This window comes from Pteropus alecto, unplaced genomic scaffold (genome assembly GCF_000325575.1).
Source record: "Pteropus alecto unplaced genomic scaffold, ASM32557v1 scaffold30, whole genome shotgun sequence".
Lineage (NCBI taxonomy): Eukaryota > Metazoa > Chordata > Mammalia > Chiroptera > Pteropodidae > Pteropus > Pteropus alecto.
Genome location: NW_006429782.1, coordinates 2,123,726 through 2,137,202, shown reverse-complemented (window position 1 = coordinate 2,137,202; position 13,477 = coordinate 2,123,726). Strand labels below are relative to the sequence as shown.

Genomic DNA, 13,477 nt, shown 5'->3' with positions numbered 1-13,477 from the left:
TGAACGACGACTGAGCCTTTGAGGGGCGCCGAGTCCGTGCACACACACCCACGCACGCGCAGTGAGGACTTACAAAGCACCTGGCACGCAATGGGTGCCCGAGCAGTCCCCCAGGCCCTCGCGCCTACCCCTTCCTTCGCTGTGCCCCAAACACCCTCCAAAACAACACACCTGGCTGCATTGCAGGAGTGGGAGGCACCTTTATTCCCCAGGAGCCCTCGGGGTACATGAAGAGCAAGCCATGCCCCGCCTCCTTTCCCCTGCGCAGACCTGGGATCTGCTTACAACCTGCCGAAGCCAGTGAAACCGAAGCCCCTTTCCATTCTCCTTCCCCCTGCCTGGGGCGGAGCAAGGTCACCTGCTGCTTCTGGGGGAACTTGGTCTGGGAGGGGCAGGAGAAGGGATGCTGTCCATTGGGGCCACAACCCCAAGCTACAGCCCACCATGCTGGGGGAGGGTCTCCGACCCCGACGAAGCAGTTCCCAACTTCTTGAGTGAGGGGGAGAGGCCAGGCCCCTGAGCAGGGGGTTCCCGGGGCTGGGACTGCAGGAGGGCCATCCTGGAGGCAGAAGTAGGGATGAGGGATGAGGTGGGTGGGGTGGACCTATGAGGTCCCAGCTGTGGCTTGGGGGAAAGGGCTGGCTTCTGGGAAGCGGGAGGGGCCTGTGGCAGTGGGGCCAGGCCAGTGTCCACCTGGGTTCTAAGTACCACATCATGGGGCAGAGGTAGAGGCTGATGGACTTTGCTGGGAACCAGAGTCGTGGCTCTGGGTGGTGGGTCTGGGGGCTGAGGTCGGGCTGGGGGAGTGGGGTCGGGCTGAGTTCTAGGTTCAAGGCCAGGGGTCTGTGGGCAAAGCTCATTTCTAACGCTGAGCTGGATTCTTGAGCTGGTCTGTGTTCTGGAGCTGGATTGGGTTTCAGAACCGGGCTGCGTTCTGAAACTGCACTGAATTCCGGAGCTGGGCTCAGCTCTGGAACTGGTCTGGGTTTTAGAACTGGTCTGAGTCTCAGAGCTGAACCGGATCCTGGAGCTGGGCTGGGTTCTGGAGCCGAGCTGGGCTCTACAGCTGGCCTGAGTCTCAGAACTGAGATGAGTTCCAAGACCGGTCTGGGTTCTAGAACCGAGGTGGGTTCCAGGGCTGGGCTGCATTCTGGAACTGGTCTGGGTTTCAGAGCTGGCTCGAGTCTCAGAGCTGAACCGGATCCTAGAGCTGGGCTGGGCTCCAGGGCTGGACTGACTTCTTGTGCTGGTCTGGATCCCAGAGCTGGGCTGGGTCTCAGAACTGAGCTGGGTTCCTGAGCTGGCTTGGGTTCTGAAGCTGGATTGGGTTCCAGAAACAGGCTGGGTCCTAGAACCAAGGCGGCTTCCAGAACCGGGCTGTGTTTTTGACCTAGTCTGGGTTTCTGAGGTGAGTTGAGCCTCAGAGCTGACCTGAAGCTGGGAGCTGAGCTGGGTCACAGAGCTGAGCTGGGTTCCTGAGCTAGTCTGCTTGCCACAGTCCGGCTCGGTACCAGAGCCTCCTCGGGCTGTGGCCTGGAGCTGGTATATAGGGCCCGGCAGGGTTTCTGAGATGGGCCGAGTCCCAGAGGCCGGTTGGGCTGAACTGGGTGGGGCGGTGGAGCTGGACCTGCTCCCGGAGCTAGACAGTGTTGTGGACCTTAAGGCTGTCGCTGTATCGGTCTGGGTCTGGGGACCGGACTGGGTTCCAGAACTCAGCTGGATCTCAGGAACTGACTGTGTTTTGGAGCCGGGTGCGATTTCAGAGCCGGGCTGTGCTCTGGAAACTGGCCGGGCCTCGAAGTCGGTCTGGGCCGCAGAGTTGAGTGGCGTCTGAGGGCTGGTTGGCCCACTGCAGAGAGAGCGGGAATCTCTGCCAAGCTGAGCCCACGGGGCGGGCCGTGCCTCGGGGGCGGATGGCGCTCCAGAGTGCGTCTGAGTCCCGGGGATGGCCCTGGTCGAAGCACTAGGCTGTGATCTGGAGCTGGGCTCTGTCTCTGAGCGGGACTCATTGCTAGAGCTGGACCGGGCCCCAGAAAGGGGGTGGGCACTTGAGTGCAACCGGGTCTTAGAGCCAGGCTGGGGTCTGGATCCAGAGCGAGCTGCTCCACGTGTCTGGCTTCCTGAGCCGGTCTGCGTTTGTGAACAGGGCTGAGTTTCGGAGCTGTCTCTGAATCCTGCGCTGGCCTGGCCTCGGCAGCCGGGCTGCCTCTCGAGTCCCACCCGGGTTTCACGGCTAACTGGTGCTCCCGAGCTAGGGTGGGTGTCCAGGTATGGCTGTGTCATGGGGCTGTCTTGAGTTCCAGAGTCGGGTCGGGTTTTATGGAAGGGCTTGGTCATGGAGCTGGGCTGACTTCCAGAACCGGGGCTGCTGTCGAAGCTGGGCTGGGCCTTAAAACATGTCTGAGTTCCAGAATTTGACTTGATGCCAGCACATGGCTTGGCCTCAGGGCTGTCCTGGGTTCTCGAGGAGGCCTGGGTTTTGGAACTGGGTTGGATTTCAGAACTACATTGTGTTCTAGAGATGAACTTAGTCCCAGGAGTAGCCTGGGGTCTAGAACAGGGCTTGGTCTCAGAACTGAGCTGGGGTCTAGAAGTGAACTTGGTCTCAGAGCTAGCCTGGGTTCTAGAGGCAGGCTGAGTTCTAGAACTGGGTTGGGTCTCTGAACCAGATGAGGTTCCAGAGATGAACTTGGCCTCAGAGCTGGCATGGGCTCTAGAGGGGGGCTGGATCTCGGACCTGGGGTGGGTTCTGGAGCAGCGCGGGGCTTCGGGAACCGGCCGGCAGGGCTGGGGCTGGGGGCTGGGCTCTGGGCTGGGGCTGCGCTTGGCCCCGGGGCAGACTAGCCACAGGCCTCCCTGGCCTCGCCGATGGCGGCCCACACCTCCACCACAAACTCGTCCGGGAAGGCGAACTCGCCCAAGACGGAGTCTAAATGGTGCGCAAACTCCTGAACGCTCTCCGTCTTCTTGGACGTCTCCACCATGGTGGACGCTGCCGGAGTGGGAGGGGAAGTGGGTGAGGGTGCCCCTGGAGCCCCAGTGTCCCCTTGAGGCCCCTACCTCCTCCCATGGGCTAGCCTCCCCCCAGGGTCCACCCGGCTTACCCTGGCCCCTTACCCAGCTCTGGGTCCCGGATGCCCATGTAACTCTCCAGCAGGTCATCCACCCTCCGAGACGCCTCCTCCTCAAATTCACTGGGCTGGAGGCGTAGGGGGACAAAGCAGAGGGTCAAAACCTCGGATCCCTCCAGCCCAATCCCCTCCTGGGCCCCCACCCCTTGGGCGAGGCAAGCTGGGACCTCACATGTCAATGCTCCTGCAGGAACACTATGTCCCCGCCTCACCACGGGGACTCAGTTGGCACATGGGGAAACCGAGGTTGGGCGAAGCAGGTCTACCCAAGGCCACGCTGACTCAGCAGCAGAGCTGCAGGTGCGAGATCCCCCGAAGCCCCCCTTCACTCACCACTTCCTCTACTGTGGCAGCCCCCCCAGAACGGAGCCGCAGCGTCTCCCTCCCGCTGGTCACTTTTGCGTCCATGGGGCATTTGCTGCTCCGGCTCCTCTGGCCAATCATATCTGGAGGGGACAGAGTGGGGGAAGGGCACGTGTGCCGAGTGGATCCACTCTTTGTAAACACTGGGAAGCCACCAGCTGAGACTTTCCAGAACCTTCTTATCCTTCAAAGGCCTTCCTACACCCATGGGTGTATCTTCAGAGACTTCTCTTAGAACCCTTTCTTCCCCCAAATCTTCCTCCTCGTCTTAAAGTGACTCTCCAGAAAGGATGCTTAGGACCCTCCTGCGGCCAGAGGGTTGATCTAGTCAAGTCTTTGCTCTGGGACGGGCTGTTCCTAACTTTTTGGTATGGCCTCCAGAGTCCCCTGCTATGAAACAGGGTAGATGGAGAATCTCATCCTGTCCCACGCTCCCTGGGACTGTTCTCCAGAGGCACCGGGATGCTTCTAGAAGCCCTGGTTCTGCAGCAGTGCTGCTCTGGGCTCCAGTCCACGATGAGGGGAGAAGGCTGTGCCGACTTCTCTTCGAAAAGTGCCATTCTGCAACTCACACTGCAAACCAGCCTCTAAAACGCTGTCGCCTCACAGGAGTCCTGTAAGAGCTCCCGGCCAGGTGGCAAAATAGATCTGGACACCTCCTCATCCTTTCCTGGCTTTGCCAAACTTTCCCCCATCGCCAGACGAACTACGACAATAAACTACCTACCTGTTCCCGACACAGCGCCAGAAACTCCCTGTCATGCCGTCAGAGACGTCCAGAACCTTCCATCCTGCCCCATCCCCCCACCTTGTGCTGTCCTGAGCATCCAGAGAAGCCATTCAGAACAAGCTCCTCCCACCCGCCTGCCCCGGGTCCCCAGGTGGCCCTCACCGAAGGCTCTCTTGGGCCGCACCAGTCGCAGGGTGAAAGGCTGGGACTTGGGCAGCTCACGGAGCATCTTGGCGACTTCGTAGTGGCGGCAGCCCACGATGGACTGGTCATTGATGGCCTCGATGCTGTCACCCACGCACACGGCCTCGATTCTGTTGATGATGCTGCCCTCCTTGATCCTCTGCAGGGACCCAGAGTCACTCGAGGGGCCACCACCCCTAGGTTCCCGAAGCCCACTGTACCGGAAGGCGGCGGCGGATCGCCCCAGGTCACCGAGCACCCGGAAGTCCCGACCCCCACCGCGGGCACCTTGATGAAAGCGTAGCCGGCCCCGTTGTCCGTGATGGTCAGCCCCAGGGCGTCCTCCGTCTTGGTGACCTCCACCTCCTTGGTCTCGCCGCGTACGTGCGCAAAGATAAAGTCCTCCAGCCCTATCTGGCCGCCCAGAAGTTTCTGCATGTCCACTTTGTGGCTGTTTAGGGTGCAGAATAAGATCTGTCCCGAGGAGAGGGGGAGTCCAGGGTCAATAACAGTGCTCGTCCCCGACCATCTGCGCAGAATCACCCGCCCATGGACTCAGGGGCCTGACGGGGAGGCCGAGGCACAAAGAGGCATGAAACTGACCCAGTCACCCGGCCACCAGGATCTCAGCCATTGGAATGGGGTGTGGGGAGACTGGACCCCCTAGAATGGGGAGCAGGGTGAGGATCTACGGGCAGGAAGAAACCCCCCCTCTCCACGCCCCCACCCCAGACTTCCAATTTTAACTCTCTTGGGCCCTGACCCTCAGACCTTTTTTTTTTTCAGATCTTTCTGAATCTACTGGCGCCCCCTGGGGGCTGCGAGGTGCATATATATGCAGCCCAGTCCCTGAGCCTGGCTGCCTGCGAAGTCCCACCTGGAAGGGGGCTGCCTAGAGCCCCAGCCCCCAGCTCCCAGCCCCTGTCCCCAACCCCCAGCCGCGCCCACGAACCACAGACGTGCTTTCCTGAGCGCTGGGATCCGCCCTAGCTGGGTGGGTAGAGTGGGTTCCCGGGCGATCTAGGGACCCACTAAGCCTGAAACTTGCTCATGTTTTGTGCCGGACGCGCAAAGCGGATGTCGCCGGGGTATGGGCACCTCTGGCTCTGAGAGGTGCGTCTCTGATATCTGAAGATTGGGGCCCCCCAAAACGGCGATGAGGGATCCGAGACCCTCAGTCCAGGGGTCCAGGCTCCACCCCCACCCCGGGTCAGCCCGGTGAATCTCGGGCGCCGGGGGTCCAGGGTCCTCACCTCAGTGGGCGCGATCCCAAAGGCCTCGGCGATCTTGGCGTAGAGTTCGCGGACGTTGGTGAAGCCCTCGATCTTGCCCGTGGGGCTGCCATGTGCCAGCTGCGTACGAAAGACGAGGCGCGGCTCGGCCACCCGGGCCACCGCCTCTGCCGGATCCGCCGCTTCCTGCAGCCTCCCCTCCCCCGGCCCAGGGCCCGACAGCCGAGCTGCCCGTGTAAGGGGATCCAGGAACCCGAGCCTCCCGGGAAGGTGACACCACGAGATGCAGGGGTGGGGTAGGGCGGGCCTCAGGTGTCTGGGCCCTGCCAGGGCCAGCTGCGCACTCCCTGGGGATGTCGGGCGGTCCACTGGGCTCTGACATGTGGCGTGGGAAAAACATGGATCACAAATATGGGCGCGGACAGCTGAGCGCTCCAGAGCGCTCACTGTCTGCAAGGCGCTCACTTAACCCTTGTAACAGCTCCCGGAAGTGGTACGATGGTTGCCCTAGTATGACCTGAGACTCATCCTGGCCCATCTGTGCCCTCAGCCCTCCGGGGCTCCCGAGTCCCTCAGGAGGAAAGCCCAAGTCCTCCCTGCAGCCCACAGGCCCTGTATGACTTGCCTCCCTCCCCTCCCTGCCCTCACCTCCTCCTTCTCCCCACCTGCCTCGCTCTGCCTCCTCACTCTCCCTCAGACAGCCATCAAGGTCCTGCCCCAGGGCCTTTGCATGTGCTGCACCCCCTGCCTGGAAAACCTCCCAGAGCTCCATGTGGTTCGTCCCTCACTTCCCTCAGCTCTTTGATCAAATGTCACCTCCTCTCACCACTACCAAGCTCCCTTCCCAGGTGCCTTGCCACCCCCCCAGCCTTGAGCATCACCTGACATATCAGATATTTTTTTTACTAATTTTGTGTCCTATCTGTCTCTCCAACTGGAACGTCAGCTCCAGAAGGGCAGGGGTTCTGGTCTCTTGTTCCTCTGCTGTATCCTGCTGCCCAGTGCCTGGGGGTGAGTGTGGGAGGTGAATGAATGGTCCCCTAGCTCTCAAACCGGAAGGAGTCTGTGAGAATCTCCTGAGAGATTCTAGACATCAGGAATTTGGGCTCAATAAGCAAAAGCAGAAGTGGAATCCTGTACGGCAGCGTAAGAGAGGGGCCCCCTGCCCTGGGAGAATCCCAGAAACCAGACATGGATGGAAAAAGTCAAGTCACAGAAGGTTTGGATGATGGAAGAAAATGTATTTCAAGTTTAAAAACTTGCAAAATGTTACACACAGTACAATGTGGATGAGCCTTGAGCACACGATGCTCAGCGAGAGAAGCCAGACACGGGCGCCACACAGTGCGTGATTCTGTTTACGTGAAATGTTCAGAACAGGCACGTCCTCAGAGACAGAAGGTGGATTAGTGGAGAGGGGGATGGGGTGACTACCAAAGGGGCCAGGGTGATGGAATGTTCTGGAATTAGGTTGTGCCAATGGTTGCACAACTCTGTGAATACACCAGAAAGCACAGAATAGTACACTTTAAAACCTGCAAAAAGTCTATGGCCATGCCACCCTGAACAAGCCCAATCCCGTCTGATCTCGGAAGCTAAGCAGGGTCAGGCCCGATTAGTACTTGGATGAGAGGCCACCTAGGAAGACCAGGTGCTGTAGGCGTAAAAAATAAAAAAAAGTAAGGGATTGTAAGCTGACAAGGTCCTTGCAATCTGTGAGGTCAACCAAAGGTTGCCTCGCCTAAAAAATGAATTTAAAAATAACAATAAAATAAAACCTTCAAAAAATGAACTGAAAACCCAAAATGACCAAACTAGTACTATTTTAGTACTATTTTTGCATACTCACATGCAGAAAATATGTAAAGACCTGCCCAGGAATGGTAACTCCAGACTTGAAATGGGGGTGCCTGTGCCAGGGAGGAGCTGAGACTCAGTTCACGCCTGGGGAGACATGACAATATCTGCGTGTATCAGTCTCCCAGGGCTGCCATAACGAAGTGCCATGAACCGGGGCGCTTAAAACAGGTTTTTCTCACAGTTCTGGAGGCTGGAAGTCTGAAATCGGGCCGTCAGCAAGACCGCACTCCCCACAACCGATGAGGGACCCCTCCTCGCGTCTCCTGGCTCCTGAGGTCGGCTGGCCATCTTTGGCGTTCCTTGGCAGCTGACGTTCCTTCGCCGTCTGCCGTGTCATCACGCAGCTGTCTCCTCTCTGTGCCCAAATCTTCATCTTCTTATAAGGACACGTCATACTGGATTAGGGGCCGCCCTACTCTTGAATGACCTCATCTTAACTCATTATATCTGCAGTGACCCTATTTCCAGATAAAGTCCCATTCTGAGGTTCCGGGGACTAAGACTTCAACATATCTTTTGAGGCAACATAATCCAACCTGTAACACAGGTGTTGGTCAAATTATTCTTCAAACGTTTTAGGGTGTCTTAAATATTCCATTGAAGGCAGGAGTCTCAGAGAGGATGCCTCAATAAATTAAGCATAGAATTACCATATGACCCAGCAATTCCACTCCGGGGATGGACATGAGAACTGAAAACAGGTGTTTAAACAAAAGCCTGTCCACGCATGTTCACAGCAGCGCAATTCAAAACGGCCAAGAGGTGGAAACAACCAGATGTTCATCATGGATATTCGAATGGATAAAGACAACGTGGTCCATGCCCACATGGGACTATTACTCGGCCATGAAAAGGAGTAAAGTGCTGACACATGACACAACCGTGACCGAACCTTGAATACACGATGTTGGGTGAGAGACACAAAAGGCCACACGGTGTGTGATTCCATTTGTGTGAAGTGTTCAGAACAGGCACGTCCATAGAGAAAGTGGATTCGTAGTTGCCAAGGGCTGGGGGGAGAGGGGGTGGGCTGGCCTCGAACCCCCAGCAGGGGCATTTGGGGGATCCTGGGCACATCTTCCGGTCCATGCCACCATAAAAACATACACAAGTTTGAAATTCAAATTCTACTTTATTTAAAAATTCTGGATTAAGCAGTGGCAAAGGAGCTGCCTCCACGAGCGTCCTTCAGTGAGATGGGGGCAGGGTGGTCAGTACCAACACCCTTCCCCCATTCTGGGGTGCAAGAATTCAAGGGCTATAAGCAGAGGGCCCCACCCAAGGGTGAGAGAGTATCCTGCAGAGCGCCTGCCTGTGCGGGGCACCCATGGTCAGTGCCTTCGGGGGGCCCTCCTGGTGTGTCACGTGGGTTTCCTCTGCCCCGAGTCCTGGGCCAGTGTAGCCTGTCACCCTCCCCACACCGGGCGTGTGAGCTGCTGTGGGCCCTCGTGTCCTTGGCTATGCTGCCCATGTGTGGTGCTCCCATGTCCCTGTAGTGTGACGTGCCTTTCTGAGGCCATGGAGTTCTACGTTCATTGTGCATGGCAGGCGACTTCTAGGTTCCAGGTGCTGGGGAGATCGAAAGCTAGAGGGCTGCTATAGAAATTTTAGTGGGGGGCTGAAGCCCCCAAGGTGCAGGATCAGGTCTGGCCACAAAGGGTGGACCCCCACCCCTCCTCCATGGGGTGGGGGTGGGACCATGACCAGAGCGTGGTCTTCTCTGGAGCAGGGGCGTGGCCAACACCTTCATAGGTGCTCGCTGTGACAGGAGAGAGGGGAGTCATGATGGGGGACCCCATCATCTCTTAGTTCCTACCCGCATACTGGGTCCCCCTAGAGGCCACCCACCCTCAGCTCATCCAAATAGATGTCAGGGTGGGGGGCCTGGAGTTGATCCCACCTAACCTGGGCAGTCAGAAGTCACTCAGAATAACCGGCAAAGAGGGGGGGGCTGGCAGATCCCTCCCAGAAACATTAATACAGTTCCTGGCCTGATCAGTGTTGTCCCTCCCACCCCCCACCCCGTGGTCCTGCCCTTAGCCACGTGCATCAAATAAGCCCCGCCTAGTAAATCCTGCAGGAGCGGAGCCCTCGAGCACGGTCTAGCTGCCGGATCCCACGCCTTAGCGCCCGCAGACCCCCGGAACCCCACTGAAGGGCAAAATACAGGCATTTCCGCCCAGGCCCACCAAGGCAGGTCCAGCCTGCGGCAGCACCGCATGCTCGGCCGCCCCATCTGGGCTGCGCGGGCTGAAGCAGAACAGCCTGGGCACACACCTGGCGACCTGGGCCAGGATCTCCTTGATGCGAACGATGAGCTTCTCGTGCTGGGCGGGGTCGCGCTCGATGGCGCCATGCAGCCTGGCCATGTAGAAGTCCAGCGTGCTGAGCGTGGGAGTCTCGCCCGTGCCTGGAGATCGCGGGGCGGAGGGGCACTGATCAGCCGAACCCAACGGGAAGGAGGGGTGTCGCCGCGGTCTGGGCTCCACAGGAGCACAGGTCTCTTAAGGGCAGGGTCTTGGGGAGGAGGCCCTTGGCGCGTGTCAGTGGGGTCGGGTGAGGGGTCAAGGGCATTTGGACCTGAGAAAGTTAATGTCAGCTTTGGGCGGGGGAAAGATGTTAGCCCGGGCAAGATCGGTGCGGGGAGCGGGGGATGGAGGGGAGGGGGAGGAGAGGAGGGAGAGGAGAGGGGATACCGGGGTTTCGTGAGGGAGGAATTAGCCAAGGTCAACAGAAGACAAGTGAGAAAAGGCGGGGAGGAGGGCGAAGGTTAATGAGGGCGGGTCGCTCAGGGAAGCGGGGCTTGCGTGCTGGGGGCGGGGCCACAGGGGGCGGGATCACAGAGGGCGGGGCTGCCGGGGGAGAGAGAGGCTCGCGCGAAACTCGGGGCAGGTAGGGGGTCCTATGGAGCAGGGTTCCGGTGATGAGGGACCCGGTTAGTGAGGCGGTCCGAGCCAGCAGGGTAGGAGCTCGCGGGGCAGGGCCATAGGGGCGGAACTCGCTCCGTCCACGGCGCGGTTGGAGGAGTCAGCAGCGGCGGGACTCTCCCGTGATGGGAGCAGGGCTCCAGGTAACCGAGGGCGGAGTTAGCGGGGCAAGAAGGCGGGGTTGGCGGGGACAGGACTCAGCGGGCGGGGACGGGGATTCCGCACCCGGCACCGGCAGCGAGGCGAAGCTGGCGGTGAGCGCCTGGCGCACCGCCTGGAGCTGCTGCTGCAGAGCCAGCGTCCGCTGCTCCTCCAGCGCCAGCTCCTGCTCCAGGCGCTCGCGCGCGCTGCTCATGTTCTGCGTGTGCCTCTGCAGCACCGCGTTCTGCTCCTCGAAGGCCACGTTCATCTTCCGCAGGCGCCGCAGCTCCGCCTCCCGCGCTGCAGCGGGGGAGCGGGGTCAGGGCCTGGCGCTTCCTCCCTTTCCCTCTGCTGGGCCTTTGCCCGAGCTGTGCCCCCCGCCCCCAGGCCTTCGGTCACTGCTCTGCTTCTAAGCCACATCCGGTAGCTCCCGGAGCCACACGGCGGGCGGGCAAGGAAGAGGATTCGGCTTTTAAGGGTAAATTCTCCCCACCTACTGCCTCCTGCCTCGGAGCCCTTTTGGCCCACCCTCTCCCCTGACACCTGCTTCCCCCGAGAACCCCTAGTCGGCGCTCACCTTTGTTTTGGTCCAAAAACTCTTCGGTGAAAATGGGGACATCGAAGGTGGAGAAGCCATCGCAGTCTCCACCCTGGGACAAGACAGACGACAATGTCTTTTTTGAGGGGGGAGCCAAACGCCCTCTGGGGCATCTCCAAGCTTGGGGGGGGTTCTGAGTCTATTTAACGACATCCCCACGGTGTGGCTGCCCTGCCTCTGCTTGCACAGGATGGAGAAGGGGGCTTATTTCCTCCCATGAGCATAGGTCCCGTTTCACCCAGGGGTCTAATGACCTCCAGATGCTCTCCTTGGAGGAGGGGCGCTTACCTTGTGTCCATTCAAGAGGGTATTCATGAGCCCGGAGCCGGAGTCCTCTGGTGGGGGAGCAAGGAGGGCAGTGTCAGCCTCCCAGGTCTCCTCTGACCCCGCTTTGCTTTGCACGTGGTGTTCCCCCTGCCTGGAACACCCTCCTCCCCCTCCCCCTCAACGTGAGCCCCACGGTGGGGGTCGCTTTGCCAGAGTCAACCGTCTAGGAGCAGGCACTCGGCTGCCTGGGGGCGGGGGCCCTTCCCACCTTTCTTAATCTTCTTTTCCTGGATCTTCTCCGTGCACATCTTGTAGGCTTCTGACTGCTGGTACGCCCGCAGCTCCTTCATGTACTGCTGCTTCTCCCGCTCGGCCTCGTCCAGGTACCGCTGGCAGGCGGCATGAGCAGGTCTGGCCCAGCTTGGGGGCGGGAGAGGCCTCCAAGGCCAGGCCTCCACCTCTGACACTGGGTTCCATCTTCCCAGAGCTTCCTACTACTCTCCAGATAAAACCCCGCCCCCCAGCTTGCTACTCATAGCACCTCCTAGCTCCCCACCCCTTTATAAGCCACCCACTGGTGTCTGAGTGACTGCAGGCTCCCACCTCCAGGCTGCCCTCTCGCACCCACTTTGCCTGCCGAGTCCCAATTATGAATGCAAACCGGTAGTGGTTTTTGTTACCTTCCCTTGACTTTTTTACAATTTTTAAATGACAAGGTTTTGAACATCAAAAGGTTTCACGTAAACACCCAGCCCACACCCCTAAAACTTTAACCATACCGGTTAAGTTTTAGATATATTCTCGCCTATTGCCACTCTCTCCCCAACAAGCTGGGGCAGACTCCCAGGTGGTCAGTTCTCCAGGAAGAAAGACCCTCCACACCTGCTCTTTTGGGGAACGTGGCCGCAGGGGTGTCCTAATGAATGGGGGGAGGGTCAGTGGTACCCGGCCGGCCCCATCCGCCGCCCACCTGCTTCTCAGCCGGCTGCAGTTTGCTCCACTCGGCGCCCAGCATCTTGGTGATCTCCGGAAACGGCAGGTCTGGGTGACGCGTGCGGATCTGCTCGCGCCGCTCGTTCAGGAAGCGCACGTAGCCGGTGACCGGTGCTTTGGGACCATTTGGCAGGATCTTCTTCCGCTTCTTGCCCTTGGGCCAGCCGCGCTTCTTCACTGGCTGCAGAACCGGACCACGCGAATTGGAAGGGGCCTGGTGGGCTGGGGAGGGACCCAAAGGGGCAGGGGTGGGGCTTTGGAAGACGTGGGTGGGGCTAGAAGCGGGCGGGGCCCCAGCAAGGAGGTAGAACCTAAAAGGCCTGAAGGTACGCCTGGGTCAAGGGCTAGGATTGACCCGGCTTCACCCTGGACAGGGGTTTGGGGCTGGTTTGTTGTGGGTGTGGCTTTTGTAATATGGGCGTGGTTTGCGCTGGAGGAAGACCCCACGGGTCCAGGGGAAGGCGTCTTCCGCAGAGAGGTGAGCAGTGATAGGAGCTGGCATTTGATGGTAAACCTTTGGGGGCGTGGCATGTGCCTCGGGGTGGGGTCTCAGGGGACAAATCTAGACTGTGGGCGGAGCCACAGGGAATTCAAATCTAGTCCAAGGCGGGGCTTCAAGGCCGAGAACCAGGGCCTCTCCCACCGCGGTGCGGGGACTCTCACCTCCTCCTCCTGGGACCCCTTCTCGCCAGCTCGCGTGCCCTCGCCGCGCTCTTGCTTGACAGCCACCACGAAGCCCCCATGCTGTCCAGGAGCCTTGCTGCCAGCCGGCCTGGAGCCACAAGACGCCAGGATCACCACCCCCCACCCCAACAGCGGAGCTGAATCCTGGGAGCAGGGGTTTCAGGGGGTCAGGGTCCCGGGATCGGATCAGGAGAACTAAAGGAGCCAGTAGGGACGCCGGGGAGGGACTGGAGCCTGGGGTGGAGGGTAGAAGCCCCTGGGGGCCCAGGAGAGGGCCTGCCCGGGTGGCGGGGACTCAAGACCCTGGTGGGGCGGGGGGTCGAGGAGCTCCGGCGGGGTGGGCGCGAGCTGAGCTCAAGCCTCGAGTG

At 59.8% G+C, this 13,477-nt stretch overlaps 2 protein-coding genes and 1 pseudogene across 2 annotated transcripts; 1 reads left to right on the top strand and 2 right to left on the bottom strand.

The window, feature by feature from the left end:
* Positions 1-2,794: 2,794 nt before the first annotated feature.
* On the bottom strand, positions 2,795-7,893 carry GIPC3 (GIPC PDZ domain containing family member 3). Its single transcript, XM_015585105.2, has 7 exons — positions 7,679-7,893; positions 5,661-5,898; positions 4,696-4,881; positions 4,387-4,567; positions 3,465-3,577; positions 3,118-3,199; positions 2,795-2,992 (listed from the first exon to the last, which is right to left on the bottom strand). The coding sequence occupies exons 1-7, from the start codon at positions 7,891-7,893 to the stop codon at positions 2,841-2,843; spliced, it is 1,167 nt and encodes a 388-aa protein (XP_015440591.1). The 3' UTR covers positions 2,795-2,840.
* On the top strand, positions 7,184-7,302 carry LOC112476090 (annotated as a pseudogene).
* A 718-nt stretch (positions 7,894-8,611) lies between the features above and the next one.
* Positions 8,612-13,405, bottom strand: HMG20B (high mobility group 20B). The gene is made up of 8 exons (XM_006904207.3): positions 13,089-13,405; positions 12,403-12,606; positions 11,701-11,821; positions 11,454-11,500; positions 11,145-11,217; positions 10,652-10,867; positions 9,777-9,909; positions 8,612-9,258 (listed from the first exon to the last, which is right to left on the bottom strand). The coding sequence occupies exons 2-8, from the start codon at positions 12,445-12,447 to the stop codon at positions 9,246-9,248; spliced, it is 648 nt and encodes a 215-aa protein (XP_006904269.2). The 5' UTR covers positions 12,448-12,606; positions 13,089-13,405; the 3' UTR covers positions 8,612-9,245.
* Between the last annotated feature and the right edge of the window lie 72 nt (positions 13,406-13,477).

Bases quoted from the DNA above. Each gene is read 5' to 3' on its own strand.
- GIPC3 (XM_015585105.2), bottom strand. From the start codon at position 7,893: ATGACGTGTCCTTATAAGAAGATGAAGATTTGGGCACAGAGAGGAGAC. The intron at 4,882-5,660 runs GTGAGGACCCTG...TCCTCGGGACAG, and splicing joins TTGGGATCGCGCCCACTGAG to ATCTTATTCTGCACCCTAAA. The intron at 4,568-4,695 runs GTGCCCGCGGTG...GGGTCCCTGCAG, and splicing joins CCGGCTACGCTTTCATCAAG to AGGATCAAGGAGGGCAGCAT.
- HMG20B (XM_006904207.3), bottom strand. From the start codon at position 12,447: ATGCTGGGCGCCGAGTGGAGCAAACTGCAGCCGGCTGAGAAGCAG. The intron at 11,822-12,402 runs GTGGGCGGCGGA...GCCGCCTGCCAG, and splicing joins TGCAGCCGGCTGAGAAGCAG to CGGTACCTGGACGAGGCCGA. The intron at 11,501-11,700 runs GTGGGAAGGGCC...CTCCCCCACCAG, and splicing joins GGAAAAGAAGATTAAGAAAG to AGGACTCCGGCTCCGGGCTC.